This window comes from Harpia harpyja, chromosome 15 (genome assembly GCF_026419915.1).
Source record: "Harpia harpyja isolate bHarHar1 chromosome 15, bHarHar1 primary haplotype, whole genome shotgun sequence".
In the NCBI taxonomy this organism is placed as follows: domain Eukaryota; kingdom Metazoa; phylum Chordata; class Aves; order Accipitriformes; family Accipitridae; genus Harpia; species Harpia harpyja.
Genome location: NC_068954.1, coordinates 17054710 through 17071332, shown reverse-complemented (window position 1 = coordinate 17071332; position 16623 = coordinate 17054710). Strand labels below are relative to the sequence as shown.

Here is a 16623-nt window from a genome sequence, read left to right as displayed (position 1 = left end):
ATGTTCCCATTGTATAATTGATACCTGAAATGAAGACAGGTGCAGTCTTCAGCATTGCAGGAGCAAAGCTTTCCTCTGAGACCTTTCTGTGTTATCTACAGAAGTAAGTTCTTTCAAGGATATTATGCAGGGGTGAGACAAAAAGGAACTGTCATGGCTCTGTCCCCTTGTCATTATGGTCTATTTAGTAACACCACCACCACAAATGGCCCAGTGCACAGGTGAGCTCAAAGCAGTACTGAACCTTGCTGAGGCACAATATATTCACGGTGGTGTGAAGCTATGTAGGTCCCATAGCATGCTGTAACCTACAGGCTTAACCAAGCTTTGAATAGGGATGGTGATCTATTCTTTCTTCAGAAAGGACACAAAAATAGATGGTGAGAAAAGGAGGGCAAAAGCCATTGGGGAAATGAGATTGTAGGTCAAAGCAGACCTATACCTCTATTTTACTATATTTTCATTTTTATTATTATAATAGCAATCACAACTACTTTTTCTAGCCCCCCCCCTTTAAAAAATAGTTCATGAACTGCAGGGGATCCTAGAAATTTAATTGCAATTTTTTAAATGTTGTAGTTAGAACAGAAAATAAATGTTTCTATACTTTCCTTTTAAATTCCACAATCCTTCATAAGTATTTACAATAAAAATTATCATAAAAGCTGTGTATTGTGGGTGGGGAATAGAAATTGAGAAAGGGAATTTTTTCTTTATTTTAAGGGTATATTAAATACTGTTTTCAGTTTAATTTTCTTTGCAGAACATTCACTTTGCCAGGTCCATGTCTAGTTTAGAACAGCACTTATCAAACATCTTTTGTAACCTTGAACACGCACGTTGGTTTTGAAGAGTACAGCATCCTGGCTAGGGTGATCCTACTGGTTCTTCTGGATTCTCCTGAATGCTGCTGCATTCTCCTCTTGACAGACACAACTTGGGAAGGGCAGACTTGAGTCCAAAGCTTGGGAACTTTCTGAAAATAGGGGTTTGCATCCTGTTCATTTCTATTGCTTCTAGATTTGGCTCTCCTTCACCTCTATGTATTCTAATATGGAATCATCTATCATGGGTTTTTTGGAACAAACATCGGAAACCTGCTCCCAGTGCTCCATGGATCTATGTACCATGGCCTCTTGGAAGCATGATGGAATGAAGTATGATAGGAAAAGGTGCAAGTATTTTTGAGATTTCCGTATTTTTGAGATTTCCATATTTTTGAAACCAGAATAGAAGTTGTTGGCTCCTTGCCATAGCCTTGTTGTGTCTTTTTATGAATTTTCTCCTACTTCCACATATCATCTTATATGTGGTTACATTTAAATTACTGGGGAAAAAATTAAACGAGTCTGAAGCAACCATTACAGATACCAATAGATATCTCCTGTTTACCAAAACAATGTCTGAACAAAAGGGAAAACTAAACTCTACTAAGCATAAAGGATATGCTAGGCTTGTCTGTTAAGACTTCACCTAAGAAGTATGACTTCTGAGGTTGCTTTCACATGCTACTTGCTTTGTAGCATGCTTTGGGATATTAACGATTGTTTGGCTAACAAGGATTTTGAAAGTGGTATCTTTTTTGAAATTTAATTTACCTTAGATCTCTGCTAGTGTGTAACTAATTAAAAAAGCTTCTGGAGCTGAAACTTAGCTCACTAGAAAATGGGTAAAAAGCATGTAAGACTGCTCAGTGTTCAAGTCCTGCCCTGGACTCAGTTGTGTCATGATTGAATAACCAGACTGATTATCAGCAGATTACCAACCATTTACCTCATCAATGGCTTCTCTAGCACCTGGAGAATGACTCCAGCACCACAGGCCCTTCTTTTTTGTGTGAGTTTCTTTAGATATTTAAGGTCTACCACTTAGAGAGACTTTTTAAAATTTGTGCTTATATAAAACACATTTTTAAGACAACATCTAATGACAGTATGTGCTGAAGATAAAGTTGCTGCTGCATAAAGGTACTGAAAAAAAATCAAACACCTCTTTTTTGGTAAAACCATGTGTCTGGTATCCACCTATTGGTACTGACAAGCAGTTCAGAGTTCATAATGAGAAATGATGGGAGAGAAATGGTAAACGAACCATTGTATAGCCCCTACTGCAACATCAGAACCAAGACTACTCTTTACTTCTATGCAGGAACAAAGACTAGAGAATACTTCCAGTTATGGATTATGTCCATCAGTGATCCCATCTTTGCTATTTCTCTGGTTATGGAGCATGGGCCAGTATTTGGGCTCTGGCAATCCTAATTCTCAATGTTAATGACCGACTGCCAGAGAAAATAAGCCTGTGACAGAAATCTGCACATAATGATTCCAAAACTTATCAGCACTTTTGAGGACTTAATTAATTATATGGTGACAAATGCCCTGTGAACACCACCACCCCCCACCAAGGCTGTTTAGGACATAACGGGTACATTACTTTACTTGGCTTTCCTGATTTTGCTGCTTTCTGCATTTTTCTGACAGTCTTACATTCCTGCCTGCCACTGCCCACAAGTATATTTCTTTGCTGCCCAGTTTTAGTCAGCAGATGAGCTGTGTGATGCACTATGCACTCACTGAATATGCGCAGACATGTGCATGTTTACCAGATTAACAACCTCCAGGATCTTGTTGGATCTGAATTCCTAGCAGTGAGTAGCTGTTCCCAGCAGTATAATTTGGAGCCCCTTCGTGAATCCCAGCTCCACAAGGTGGCTCTCGATTCCTTTAAAAATACCACTGCATTTGTGGATTAAACACATCCGAGAATGATCTTGAGGGTGATCTTCAGGGCTCTATAGATGCACAATGCTATAGTGGAACCCAAGATCCCTTTAGTATGCTGTGTATTTTTCTTCCTGTAAAGCTGGAAACTAGACAAAGTCTGACACTATTAAAGTATTACAATTTGAAGGAATGTTTCATGTTAGCTGCCCAATAAGAGGGATGCAACCTCTGCTAGTATGGACAGAGAGATAGCAGCTTGGTGCTCCTCAGGAAAGAGATCCCTCCTTTGAAGGCCAGGACCCACAATGAGGTCTTTACTTGACTCCAGCCAGGACTTCAGCATCCCCAGGCAGACCTCCCAAATAATTTTGTTGCTGACCACATTAGCATGGCTTCAGATCACATGAGGAGGCTGAACCCAAAGAGTTTTACCTCCTAGAGCAGCTCATCTGAACGTGAGGTCCTCCCCTGTGGTCTGTGTCTCCAAACATCCCTGGTTGGGTGATCATCACAGATGATTACCAGCTCTCTGTGGCATGGAGAGTCACAGGCGAAACTGGAACGAGACTGTGGCACTGCAATGTACCTGTCTGAGACAGGCTGGGCGGCAGCACATGTGCAAAGCAGAAGCTGATGGTGCAAACCCAGAACTTGGTGCATAAGACTGGATAAGTCTGCCCTCCCTCCTGGGTGCAGTATTGCTACTTTTGGTAGTCAAAAATTCAACTTCACGCTGCTCACATCCTAAGAACAGCTTAAGAAAACCTGAGTAAACTTTGGGAAAAAGTTATCTGCTTTCTGCCATTTTGGATGTTTGAGGTCATATTTTCAGGTTTTCCACAGCAGGGCTAGAAATGTATTTAAAAAACAAAATTTGAGCGCTGAAGCTGTATAATAAACACTATCGCAGGGCAATGCTGGGTGTGTCTAAGCTGTAACGTTAAATTCATTCTTCTTGTCGCTTCTTTCAAAGCTCCACAGAGCTCAGCCCCTCCCTGGTTATCCTCCCCTGCCGAGCTTGCTGCAACCCCTACGCTTCACTGCTGTTCCCACCTTTGTCCCTTCTCCTGCTGGCTCCTTGCACAATTGTCTCTCTGCGCCCTTGCCTCCACCGCACTTCTTCTGCCTGGCACAGCTTTCCCCCTTGACCCTTTCTATAGTGTGGTCTCTTCTAAAGATTGGTTGGAGTAAAGCCATGGGCGTCTTGTTTTCCTTATTTCCCTTCTGTTTTTTGTCTGTCTTTAAACACAAGTTCTTCCATGGAGAGATGGTGCAAAAATGAAATTGTGGGTGCTAATAACTATGTATATTTTCTATAAAATTGAATCTGGTAGATCTGCCCTGTGTTCATCTGCGCAATCTTTGGAGCAGTTGAGGTTGCTTTTCTGCTCTAACTCTTTGTAGTAGGTGTCTGACCATGGGTAAAGACTCTGGGGAGAATCTGCTACAGAAGTTCGTATCCTGGAGCCAGCAGAATTTCATGAGCAATATCCCGAAGGATTGGCCAAGGGACACGTCTTTCAGTCCAATATGTAGTTTTTTACATTTTCACATGTAGAAAGTCTGCAGTCAAGAGCCAGAAATGTGATATCAGCAATGGAACTCAGTTCATTAAAAATTCAAATCAATGGAAACAACAGGACGTATTATTTATCTAAGCCTTGAATCAATCTGACTACTATGCATAATGGTCTTAATTAGAAAAGTGAGCCAAAGCAGGAAGACAGTCTGTCTCCCGGCTTTGAAATTATCATACCCCTATCAGTATGCTTGGGTAACTTGTAATTAGGGACAAAGGTTACACATAATTTTATATGCTGAAAAACCGGTTTTATACATGTCATTTCAAAAAATATTTAAGAAAGAGGTATAAGACTTGCTACCCCTATTATGCTTTGATTTTTTGCTACTAGATTACTAGTCTGCACTAATTAGTTGATGGTCTTAAGAAATACTGATAGAAGCTTTGCATTTATATAGAACCCGGATACTAATAAGTAACTAGCTCTATCGGTATTAGTCTTTGTACAACTTCCCTTCCAAAGTTTGGTAGTTTTTCATATCTCTCTTTCACCTGCATGGAAAATGCAGCTCAGAAAAGCAGCGTGGGTTGTCCAAAAGCAGAGAGTAAGTGCTTGCCTGTTCAAAAACTTTATTGGCATGTTACACCAGTATGCCCAGAATTACAGCAATACAGTTCCCCGTGCAGTCACCCACACTTTTCTTCTTGTTGTGCTTATCTTCCTGCCACTGAATATGAAGGGTTCTGGTTTTGACAAATTGGCAGAGTCCTGTGATTACGCTTTCTTTAACAATTTTTTTGACCAGCACTAATTAGAAAACAGAAGTCCTAACTCTGAGGTCCTGCCTCATCAAAGCAGTCACTTCCACACTTAATTTAAACAAGTTCTTAAATTTCATTAAATCCACTGAGCAGGCCCACTGCCACAGTGTCGAGTCACACATGAGCACCGCTCTCAGTAGGAGCAATGCCTCATCTTCTGAACTGGAACACAGCTCTTCGTGTTTTGTCACAGATACAGCTACCCAAGGTTGCTACTTCAAGGTTGTATTTCATCTTAGAAATTCCTTAGAAAAAGATCAAACTCTTTCTGTCACACGAAATGGCCTTGCTTTCCCAGAACAGTATTTCCACAAACAAAAAATATGGAAATTAAAATCACAAGTAGGATCCGTTCCATCAAAGTATTAGCTACATTTCTGTGAGGTTGACAATCACCTTTTTAACATGTCAGGAATTATATGCGTAATTCTCTTTAATGGGTGTTACAAATGTTCATCCCACACTGAAAAAAGATCACAGTTGGTATGAGTAATAACTTTTTTCTTGAACATAAACAGTTCCCCTCTAGCTCTGTACATATCCTCCAACATCAATGTAACCACAGCTGTCAAGGCAGCCTCACCTCTTTCTATGTATATTTTAGCTTTAATTTTTTCCCATGCTTTCACTTAGTGGACTTTTTTTTTTTTTTTTAAGGGGCCTAAACCTGTTCTCCTATTTTGTGGGCAAATTCATTGCAATAACAGATCTCAGTGTTTAGACATCTTTAAATATTATTATTAGCGTGCAAGAAATTAGAGACCTACATCAAGATCTGGAGGTTTGGGTTTTTTTTTTTAATTGAAAGCGAATTTCAAATCATGGTTTCCCTCATTCAAGGATCTCCAAGCACTTTACACAGTTAAATGAGTTCTTGTGGCCTCCTTTTGTACAAGCAGCAGCAGTCCCCCTTCCCACAGCTTCTGCACAGCCTCAGCAGTCACCCGCCATGTGTAGCCAGCCAGGGCGATGCGAGGGCCAGGACGCAGGAGCTCAGCGCAGAGGCATAGCGGTGGGCTGGGGCTGGAGGGGCATGTGTCCCCTCCGGTCCCGGGGATGCTGCAGTGGGCAAGAGCCCCATGTCCCCTCTGAGGTGAAGCACCCATGCCCCTTCAGCGAAACACCCAACGTCCCCTCTGAGGGGAAGCACCCATGTCCCCTCAGTGAAACACCTAACGTCCCATCAGAGGTGAAGCACCCATGCCCCTTCAGTGAAACACCCAACGTCCCCTCTGAGGGGAAGCACCCATGTCCCCTCAGCGAAACACCCAACGTCCCCTCTGAGGGGAAGCACCCATGTCCCCTGGGTGCCCTGCTCTCCCCCCGGGGCCCGTGCAGGCCCCTCGGCCACTGCGATGGGCCTAGCGCCGAGCTCGCAGCACCCCCCCCCCCGCCCCCGGCGCCACCTCAAGCAGCGCCAGGGCGCAGAGGCCCCTCAGCGCCTTCCAGGCGCCCCGCCGAGAGCTCCCCGGTGAGGGGAGGGGAGACGAGACGGGACGGGACGGGGCGGGAGCCCGGGGAGCCCGCAGCGGGCGGGAGATGGCGGTCCCCCCGCCGGCGACAGGCTTGATGAACCGAGAGGCCGCCCGAGGCAGCCAGGCCGGAGGTGCCCGGCCCCGCGGCGGGCGCGGAACGCAAGTGCCGGGGCTGCCGTTTCCAGGCCGGCCCGCAGTTCCGGCGCTCGGCGCGGTTGCCATGGTGTGGGCCCCGGGGCGGCTGCCGGCATGGACGAGGAGGCCACGGTGGGGCCCGGGCGGCTCCGCGGCGCGGGGAACGGTGGGGGCGGCTGGTTTCGCTGGGCCGGAGGGAGCTGGCGGAGCGCGGCGGCCGCGGCCGCGTGGGAGGCGCTTCCCCGCCGGGCGTTCGGCGGCTGTGGGCTGGGGAGCGGAGCAGAGCGGGGCGGGGGGGGGGGGGTCCGGCGGCGCTCGGCGGCTCCGGCGGGAGAGCGGAGACACTGCCTGCCCCGGCCCGGCCCGGCCCGGCCCCGCCCCGCCCGCCGGGCACGACCGGGGCCCGGGGGCGGCGGGCGAGGCGCTGACCCGCAGCCCTCGGCGTGGCGGCCGCGGGGTCGGTGCTTGGCCGCCGGCGGTAGCGGGTGCGTTGTCCCCGGCGGGAGCCGGTGAGGGGCCGCGGGTGTGCCGCCGGGCGGCTGGCCGTCCCCCCCGGGCCCGAAGGGAGCTGCCCGGCCCCAGCACGCTCGCGTGGGGTGCTTCTGAGAAACGCTTCATTTTAATCTGTTGCTTTCTCTCTTCTCTCCTTCCTCCTCCGGCTTCTCCGGGAAGTCTCCCTTTCTCCCGGCACGTCTCTCCACCGCCTTGTGCAGGCTTTCTTCCACTGCATGTGTCTCTCCGCAGTTCTGGAAATGTATTTTTCTTTTCATCTCCCGCTCTCTACTTTTTGTCTCTGCTTCCGTTTCTGATGGGTGTTTTTTTTCAAGCCATGTCATGTGTGCGCTAGGTGTGGATTATTATTCCCCTTGTTCTAATGTTCACATACACAAGAGCTGATGCTTGCCAGCTAAAATTTTTGTTCACAGTTATCTACAACTGATAGCAAATGCTACGATTACTTGTTATCACCCAGAGCTCACATAAAGGGCATAAATATTCTCCTCTGTGAATAATCTCAAAAGCTCTGCAGTAGCCTAGTAGTAGTGCCATTTGTTTTACCTGAACACATGTGAAACTCTGTTGTTTTGTGGTGTTGGTTTTTTTTTTTCCTTTTAGAGAGATTTTAATGAACGCTGTGCCCAGTGTTCAGAAGTGAACTGGGGTCTCACTGATGGAGGCAGATTTTATTGCAGATCTTGCCACAACGTTACTGAGGTAAAAAGCTGAGCTACAGGCCTTGGAAAAGGTTTCTTTTGATTGCTGCTTGTATTTTTAGTAAGAAAATGTTAGATTTTTCTCCTTGGCATTAGGAGTTGAAGGCAGTATTGTGATTCTTCCTTTTTCATGCTTTACTTGACACCGTTTAAAACTCATGTTCCTCGAAATCACAAAATTTAAAATGAACCATCTTAAGATGCTGTGTTGCTGTAGCTGTCTAGATGCCTTAGAAGTATTACCTGGGCATTGCTGCACTTTAGTACAGTACCAGTGTAGGCAAACCCTGATGCATGTGACCTGTATGTCCAGGATAGTAATTCTCTATTTTTGCAATTTCAGAATGAAAAGTTCAGAATGTTCTGTCTCTCTTTAGTTTAGGAAATTTGAACAAGTTCCTCCATTATGTCTTATGATGGGGCAATCTGTGCAAGTTAGGCCTGGCTTTTTTTCTTGCTGAGATATATTCCTGTTTTGCAGAGAACTAGAGAAGTTGTAAACACTGATTTTATTTCTAATACAAGAGTCCAGACAATCTCCAAAGTTTTAAGAAAGCAGGAGAAAACTGGTATGTATGAGTTTCTCTCTGTATTTTGCATAAGAGTGGCTGTTCAGTCAGGGTTCACCTAGCCCATTATGTCTTTGATGGTGACCAAAAGCAGATAGCTAGGAAAGACTGTAAGAATGGGAACAAAATACAGCCCCCAGATGCTGTCACAACCTTCAGCGGTCACCTTCGGTGACTCCTGAGCCACAGGTGACCTCTGTGAGCCTGGTGGTGGGTTTTGGGGGATTGAACAGAGCTATATGTAACTTATTGCCATGTTGATTTGTGGAAGCCAATACTGACTGAAGATACCGGTGGCATGTATTCAGATGTGGTGATCCCTTTGTTCCTTCCTTGCGATGGCTATCACAAAACCAGAAAAGTTGTCTGTCTTCTTAAGTGAGATGTGACGGTGGTCCAGCTCTTAGAATGTCAGTCTGGCTTGCATTACAGGTACTTGGCCATGTAACCTACACACAAACCTGCATGGAAGAGATTTCACGCAGTTACAATAGCTAAACCAATATTGCATCTTTCATCCAGAGTCACTTCTATACTTTCAATTTCGTGATTCAGAAGAATAGTAGTCATTATGTATGATGATATATGCCATAAGGATATTATGGTAAGGCTGCTGCCGGAGCTGTGTATGCATACTGTGATGGCTGGATAGATGTTATACTGTTGTGGCCACTTCCAAAAAGCAAAAATGCATTACAATGCTAAATGAAGCATGGGGTTATTTTTGTCTCTGATATGCTGACCTATCTTTGCTCTACTGCGGTGGGATTAGTACATTTCTTTGAAAAGAACAATTGTGTGGAAGTGAAGGGAGGAGTGAAAAGGGGAACAACCTTACCACCTCCACTTGTCTTTATCCTGTATTGTTCCTAAAGTCTGAGCTGTGTACCACTTCATGCTTTCTATTTCTCCTGTTAGGAGGGTCATTAGCCAACCCCCAGGCTTCTTAAGAAATTCTTAGCTTCACCCAGTCCCTCCCGTGAGTGCAGTTACATTATACTATGGCAGCTTATTTTCGTGCATTTATAGGAGTAAGCTGTATCTGTGGTTAACAGTTAAAGCCAAGATCATTAACACAGGGCAGAAGCTTTGGGCAGATAACTTTTAAGATGGTGAGATGCAAGGTGTGAATGTAACAAAAAATAATGAACAAGAGGTGTGGAGGGAATGAAAAGGAAGTTGAGAAATGCAGAGAAAATTTCTAAAACCAGAAGCCTGTAGAAAAGGAGTTGTAAATATAGAGAGGTAAGGGTGAAAATTAAATGTAATCCAGTCTGAGGGAATAGTGAATAGATCAGAGCAGGCCCCCTCCTTATGAAATTCATGTTGTGCTGAGATTTGCTAGAAGCTTGAAGTAACTGAGAAAGTTTCTTTCATTTGAATGTGTATGATTCTGTGGGAGACAATGGTGAAGACTGTGGTGATATTGGTTGGTTTTTGCCTGACTCACCACCATAATGTGTTCCAGTTTTCTGTGCTGGGAATGGGAAAGAAATGATCGTATTTCTTTTTTTAATGACAGGTTCTCAGTTATTTTAAAACTGGTCACTTAACTCTCCACTTGATTACAAATGCTGCACTAGAAGTTATAGTGAAATATATTATTATTGGGAAATGTGTGGAGAACAGTGCTTGCTCAGTAGCTTTTCTTCTTGATTGAGACTGTGAACAAATGGAGTATTCTGTGTACCTGGTCTATGCTCTAGGATCTGAAATTATTGAATAGAGAGACATGTCTCTATCCTGATACCAAGAGAACAGAATATTAAGTGGAAATAAGTGTGCATAAGGTTAAAAAAAACCCCAAACAGTACAAACAAAAAACCATGCTTTTTTTTTCCCACTTAGATGGAGGCTGTGAATGGTATGTTTGTGAAGGCTTTCAGCTTGTACTCAAGAAACAAGCTGAAGCTTTAGAAGCATTAGGAGTATGTCGACAAATGAAGGTACGTAGATATCAGTGTGAGTTCTACACGCACTGTGTGTATTACAAGAGATGTTATTTTAAAAGATCGTGATTTTTACAGTGAATTGAACAATGCCCTCTTTAAAAACGTTGAGAATATGAAAACAAACTTAGCTTCTCTGGTAAGTTTAAAATGTAGTTTATAAATCACAGTTAATAAAATTAGAGCTGGAACATTATTCGGATTCCTGAGGTAGAAATTGCGCTCTGTTCTCTCAGCAATTAATGACCTTGTAAACTTTGTACTAATCACTATCCATTTGTATTTATCAGGATGAAATTCTGTGCAATTTTTGGAGGTGTTACCTTCAGAAGAGCAAACAGGCATATTGCAACAGACCAGCTGGGGAAACTGTCAAAGCATTATCAGTAAGTGAAAAGCTCAAATCCCATGAGATGTTGGGTATCTTTTTAAAAAGCAACAACAGAAACCACCTTTGTTCAAGCTACATACCTAGCTTGTATTAATGTCACTTCAGTATGAAGGATGCCTTCTAAACAGGGCTCCACGTGTCCATTTTGTTGTACGGTTTTTTTTTTCCTATTTTGGGAGACAAATACTTCTCTGAATACGGAAAACTGCTTTTTTAAAAATATTGCTTTGTCTTGGCATAGATAGTCAGTAGATAGACCAGAAATTATAATACAAAATGCATCATCAGTTACCATTCTTTCCTGCCGGCTCTCTTGAAGTTACTTATTTCATCAAGCTTTGATTCTATGTATTGCCAACTTTCTGGTCATTGTAGCAGATTGAAATGTAATGTCATCACTAGAAGTCTTTTTATCTTGAGAAATCCTTTAAAAATACTTTTTTTGCAGGGTTTCTTTACGTACTGGTGATTCATAGAGAAAGTAAAAATGTGAACAGTTTGGGTTTAAACTTCATTTACTGTTGATCTTGCATCTCTCATGCTGTATTTGGTTTCTTCGGATTGAAACAATAGATAATAACAGTAGATAATACAATGACTTATTTACAAAAAACAGGTATGTGATAGCAGTACTGATGCGGACAGTGAACTAGAGAGACCTAGCCTTCTTCACATGTTGTCTGTCTCTGAAAGTGAGGGGGATCTACAGACTGATTGCAGCTTTGCCTCATCAACTAGCAAGGTCTCAGGTAGGAGCAATGAACTGGACTATCTGGAAACCATTTTTGCATAGTTTTTTTAATATAAATAAATATATATAAAGTGTATTCATGTACAATGAGTTGGTGGTACTGGTTGGAAAGTGTAAAGTTTTCAGTCCTGTTTGCCACTAGAGTACTTTATATTCTACCAGAAATAGAAGACTTCCCCCCCACTACCCCAAACCCCACCCAAGGAGGTGAAAGTTGAACAGGACCTGGAAATACAATGGGAAATGCAGGAGGAAGTTCTATTTTATAGCGAGTTTGCTCCATGCCTCCTGTTGGGAGTGGGAAAAAATTGCTATTATATCTGCAAAGCCAGATGTTCACAAACACGGCAGCTTTAAAGAGAATAAGCACTTGTTTAGCTAATAGAGAGCTGTCAGTCATGAATTTGATGTTGAAAAACATGAGTTTGTTTGGGGGGGGAGGGTGTTGGGTTTTTTTCCCTACCCCATAGATATATTTAGCTTTCTAATTCTTTTTCCTTACAGTATTTTTGGTACTTCTGTATCTTTTGTCTCTGCATTCTTTTTACTACTTTCCCTATAACCTCTTCTATGAAAAATCTTCTTTTAGCATTCAATCAGTTTCTCCTTTCAGTTCACAATATCAACTTGAAAATATTTACAGAATGCTAAACATTTTTAAATAAAATGTTATAGAAAATTGGAGTGTTTGGTGCTACTGGGCAAGTGTAATGCCAGACAATGCTGCAGTGTCTGATATTGGAAATACATTTCAAGACACATTTGAAAGCTTTTGCTTGTGTTTTAAACTTCTGATGTTTTTTCTCTTTTGCTTTATTATTTGCTTGCCTCTTCCTTCTTTGTCTGTTTCAGTGTTTCTTTTTCCCCTGTTATGTACTATCCTCTTTATGTCCCATTTCTGTTCTTCTATGATATTGCCTGTCTACCCACAGAAGAATGCCATCTTGTTCTTTCATATTTTTCTCTTTATTTCATAAAGTCCAGAAATGGTAATAGAACAAGAAACTTCATCTGCAGCAATTAAAAAAATTAAGAAATTTTTAAACATCCAAACAGAATTAGAGAGGAGAAAAAGGTGCAAAAATGGTGACACAAATTTTTTTTAATATAACGCAAGTACCTTTCATCCTTATATATTAAAATAACTAAATTTTCAGGTAAAGAGTCACTGTGTGTTTGTACATATAGCAGATCTTGGGTGTTACACAAATATATGTTATACGAAGAGGAAATAGTTGAGTGAAAAATTTCTAGTGAAAATATTCCATTCTGTTTTCTTCCCCTTTTTGATGTCTAGAGAAACTCTTTTCTTCCTTGGTACTTGTGCCTTTTATAGTTATGTTTCTTAGAGTTCTAGAACAGCTAGATAGTTTTAAGATAGGCCATAATTTAATGTGTTCTTGGTCTGTTGTTTCAAAGATTGACTTCAGTTTTAATTAGTCATACCGATTTCACTAAAAGCACTTGAAATGAATTAAGAGTTCAGTGACACTAAAAGTACGTTTTGATGAAATCAAACAAACATAGAAATTGTTTTGTATATTTAAATTTAACACAAGTAATACTAAAAGTGTTGTAGTCAACTATAAATTCTTGTGAAGATTCATAGGTTTCCTTTTCTGTGTTGTTTTTACTGAGCTGTTATTGCTACAGACTGGAAACCTCAACACCCTTTTTTTCCTAAGAGGCTTGTCCAGCTGGCAAGCTTTTTTGTTGTTGTTGTTATTTTTGTGTAGGGTTCATGGCAAATTCCACTGAGTATAGCACTGAGATATTGCTAGAGAAGCCTATTAAACTCTTAAATTATTAGATGTATGTAATTGTGTGTTGTCATGCCTTGCATAAGCTGGAAGAAATAAAAGGAAATAGTGTGCCATCATTAAGGCCAGAAATATAATGAGGATTATTTTAAATTGAGTTGAATGTGAAATTAATAATGAAGCTGCAGTTGTGAAGCTGCCTTTAAGCACAAGTATCCATGTAAAAGGTGAAACTGTTGACTAAAAGGATTAACTGATGTTCCTGCTTTTGTCCTCTCAAGCATCTATACGTGATAGACCTTGTAGGATGCTCTCATCCAGACCTTGTCTTAGGCTGGACAAGGTGTATGTTCGAGCCGCTTCTTTTAACCTGTGGCTGTGTCCATAGTGCTACTGGCCGCCGTTTTAGGAGTCGGTAGGTGGCATCAAAGACCAGTTCTGGCTCAGGAACACGGTATCTGCAATGTTTGTCTTCATACTGCCTGTCAGCGGGTGCTGGACCTCTACCGCTGACCATTGTCACCTTGCAGGCTTGGCTATCACCTGCCAGCGTAACCATGGAGCTGCCAAGCTCTCTGAAGTTTTAAACTGTTTTTTGCGGGCTGCTTGCCATAGTCCTGCAGTTCCAAGCTGGGGAGCTGTGGATCTAGCCCTCACTGTTCCTGTCTGAACAGGTGAACAGTCTGTGGGGAAACACAGTGAGAAAGTCTGTATAGAACCTATGCTGATATTTTGTGCTGGTGTGCTTTAAATGCGTTTTCATTTGTCCTGCCTGGGTCATGAAGTAGGGAAGAGAGGTTTTTCTTTTTTTGGTTCCTCCTTTTCTGAACTCGCAAGTTTCACTGCTGAAAAGGTTCCTAACTCATAAATCACTCTACTAAATTAAATTTCTCATTGCTGCTTCTCTTAGTTTTTAGTGATTCATTTCAGTAAGGAAGCAGGGTGGTTTTAGGGAGGTTTGGTTGGTTGGTGTTTTTTTTTCTTTTCGCCCTCTTCCCCATTTGCTACATTTTTGTTCTAAAGGTGTTTCTTTCTTCATTGAATTTAGATATGTTTTTTAAAAGAATACCTATTTTTCCACAGTTAGAGATTATATGGCAGATGGATACACAACCTCAGTAAAATTTCTGCAGTGTAAATAATTTTCTCGTTAAAATCCTGACTGTTCTGAAATTTAAAACTCTGTGTTTTAATCGCCAGCTCTGAGGCATTGATTTAAGTACATCAAATTTTCCCTTGTTTCCCCACTGTTCCCTTATCCCTCGAATGGAAAATAGTATTTCCAGCTCATAAGTACTGTTAGTTATATGTTTTATAGGAGTTACTGTCCTTCTAGAACTCCAGGTTTAACTGTAGTTCCCAACAAAAGGTCTGCTTTGATGGATGCCAGAGGGAGTTTTGTCTCTTCATATGATCTGGTGTGTTAGTCAAGTGAAGCAGCAGTTTATGAAACAGGTGGTCTTCTCCTATCGTGGGAGATGAATAAATTAGAGTTAAGCTGTTTAGTAGAAAAGTACACAGACTATCCAACTACCAAAGTAATGATTTCAGAATATTGCTAGTTGCTGAACAAGGGTCCTTGTAGGTTCCTTTATTTTGATTTCTGTATACTATGGATTGTGTGTATATCAATTCAATTAATTTTTTTTCTTTTCTGTTTTTAACATAAACCCAAGAAAGCACCTCTCTGTGCTCTGGATCGGTAGATGGTGGCTTGTATTTAATGAAGAACCAAAAGGAGAAACTGAGGATGACGATGCCAATGACCCTTTCGTTTTGTTACATGGCATTACTCTGGTTGAGAGAACCAATGACGTTATCTGATCTCTTAAGGTATGAATAGTCTCTAGTGAAATATTTGTTGCTTTTATAAATAATAAATATTTTAAAAATTAGACCTGTACTATTGCCCTCTTACTAATTTGCTCAGTAATAGTGAGAAGTACTCTATATTTAGTTGTCTTATCTTTTCTTTGACATAAAAATTCATGCAGCTGCTTTTGGAGAATGTTCTCCTCTGTTGATCGAAATGAATCTCAAAGACCTGTAAGGGAGAAGGTTTTGGAGCTAAAGAAGCTTTTTATCCTTCTCCTTCAAAATTTCTTAAGATTCACTGAAGGTGTGTATGGTCACACTTTTGCTGTATTTGCTGTTGTCAGCATGCCAGAATTAAATGAGTAAACATTCTCCAGGACTTACGTCAGTGTCGTCATACAAACAATACCAGCAGTATATAGTGAACTGAAAGGTAGCTAAGTAGCTTCACGCAATGGAGTTGGGCACAGAAATTAATATAGGAAGTCCTTTTTTGTCTTCGTATCTTTGTATCTGTCATTATCAGAGTTCAGAATAATACAGCTTTTAATATAGTAGAAATAAAATGTTCTAATAATGAGGTTTCATGCTAAATGGAGACCGTCAAACTATTGCTGACAATGCAGCTCCCTTCTCCCCCCACAACACGGCTATGAACACTTTCCTTATTTACTTAAGGAATGAAAAACAATTCATCAACTTTTCTTGTTAGCAATAAATATTTTAAATCAGGCCCAAATAGTTTAAATTCAGGAATTCTTAGATTTTCTTTGGAAGACCTTTTGTATACTGATACTCGTTTTTAACAAGTATTGAAATATTGGGTATTTCTAAAAAGATGATGAAAAAATGTTACTTTGCCAAAATTTAAGGAACAGAAAGACTCAAGTACATTGAAAAATCAAATTGAAAACTCGGACCAAATAAAGGAAAAACTGTAGAAAGTATGGTAGATTTCAAATATATTTTTCAAATATATAACCTGTAAGCTAAAAGGCAAGGCAATGAGTACATCATCCCTCACCTGTGGTGTGTGTAACTAGTACTGCTGCTGAAAGTGTGACGAACGCAAAGGAAGTTTACCCCAGAGCCTGATCTTCCATCATGGCCTCTCTCCCCTGGAGTGCCAACTTCAACCTGCACTTTTCTAGCTTTGTACAAGCTTTCTGAGAAGGATGGGTATTGAAGAACGCTCTTTTTCAAGTACTTCTTAAAAAGGGGAGGTTTGTATGTCTCAAAGTGCAGTAGTTAATACTAGCTAATTTATTTCTATGCACAACAATGTTTAACCCTTTGATTTAACTTTAGGGGGTGGCTGTTGCCTTCATTGATTAGAATTGCACAAACCATTGCATATTTGCATGACTAGATATGCTGTTGCATAAATGATGCTTGCAAAATGTTCAGCAAAATGCCACCGTATTCAGATTTAAAACTAGCATCCTGCAATACAGAAGTATTTATTGAGTACATCAAGAAATAGTAGAACTCAAA

General features: G+C 41.4%; 1 protein-coding gene across 2 annotated transcripts in view; it reads left to right on the top strand.

The window, feature by feature from the left end:
- Nucleotides 1–6591: 6591 nt before the first annotated feature.
- TAF1B (TATA-box binding protein associated factor, RNA polymerase I subunit B) overlaps nt 6592–16623 on the top strand; it is a 51546-nt gene continuing 41514 nt past the window's right edge. The window contains exons 1-7 of one of the 2 annotated variants that reach the window (XM_052809524.1): nt 6592–6846; nt 7797–7895; nt 8376–8463; nt 10312–10409; nt 10703–10798; nt 11420–11552; nt 14991–15147. In XM_052809524.1, the coding sequence (XP_052665484.1) occupies nt 6610–6846; nt 7797–7895; nt 8376–8463; nt 10312–10409; nt 10703–10798; nt 11420–11552; nt 14991–15147 (908 nt within the window). In that variant the 5' untranslated portion in view covers nt 6592–6609. The remainder of the gene's footprint in view (nt 6847–7796; nt 7896–8375; nt 8464–10311; nt 10410–10702; nt 10799–11419; nt 11553–14990; nt 15148–16623) is intronic. The other variant, XM_052809525.1, reaches the window with a different exon arrangement.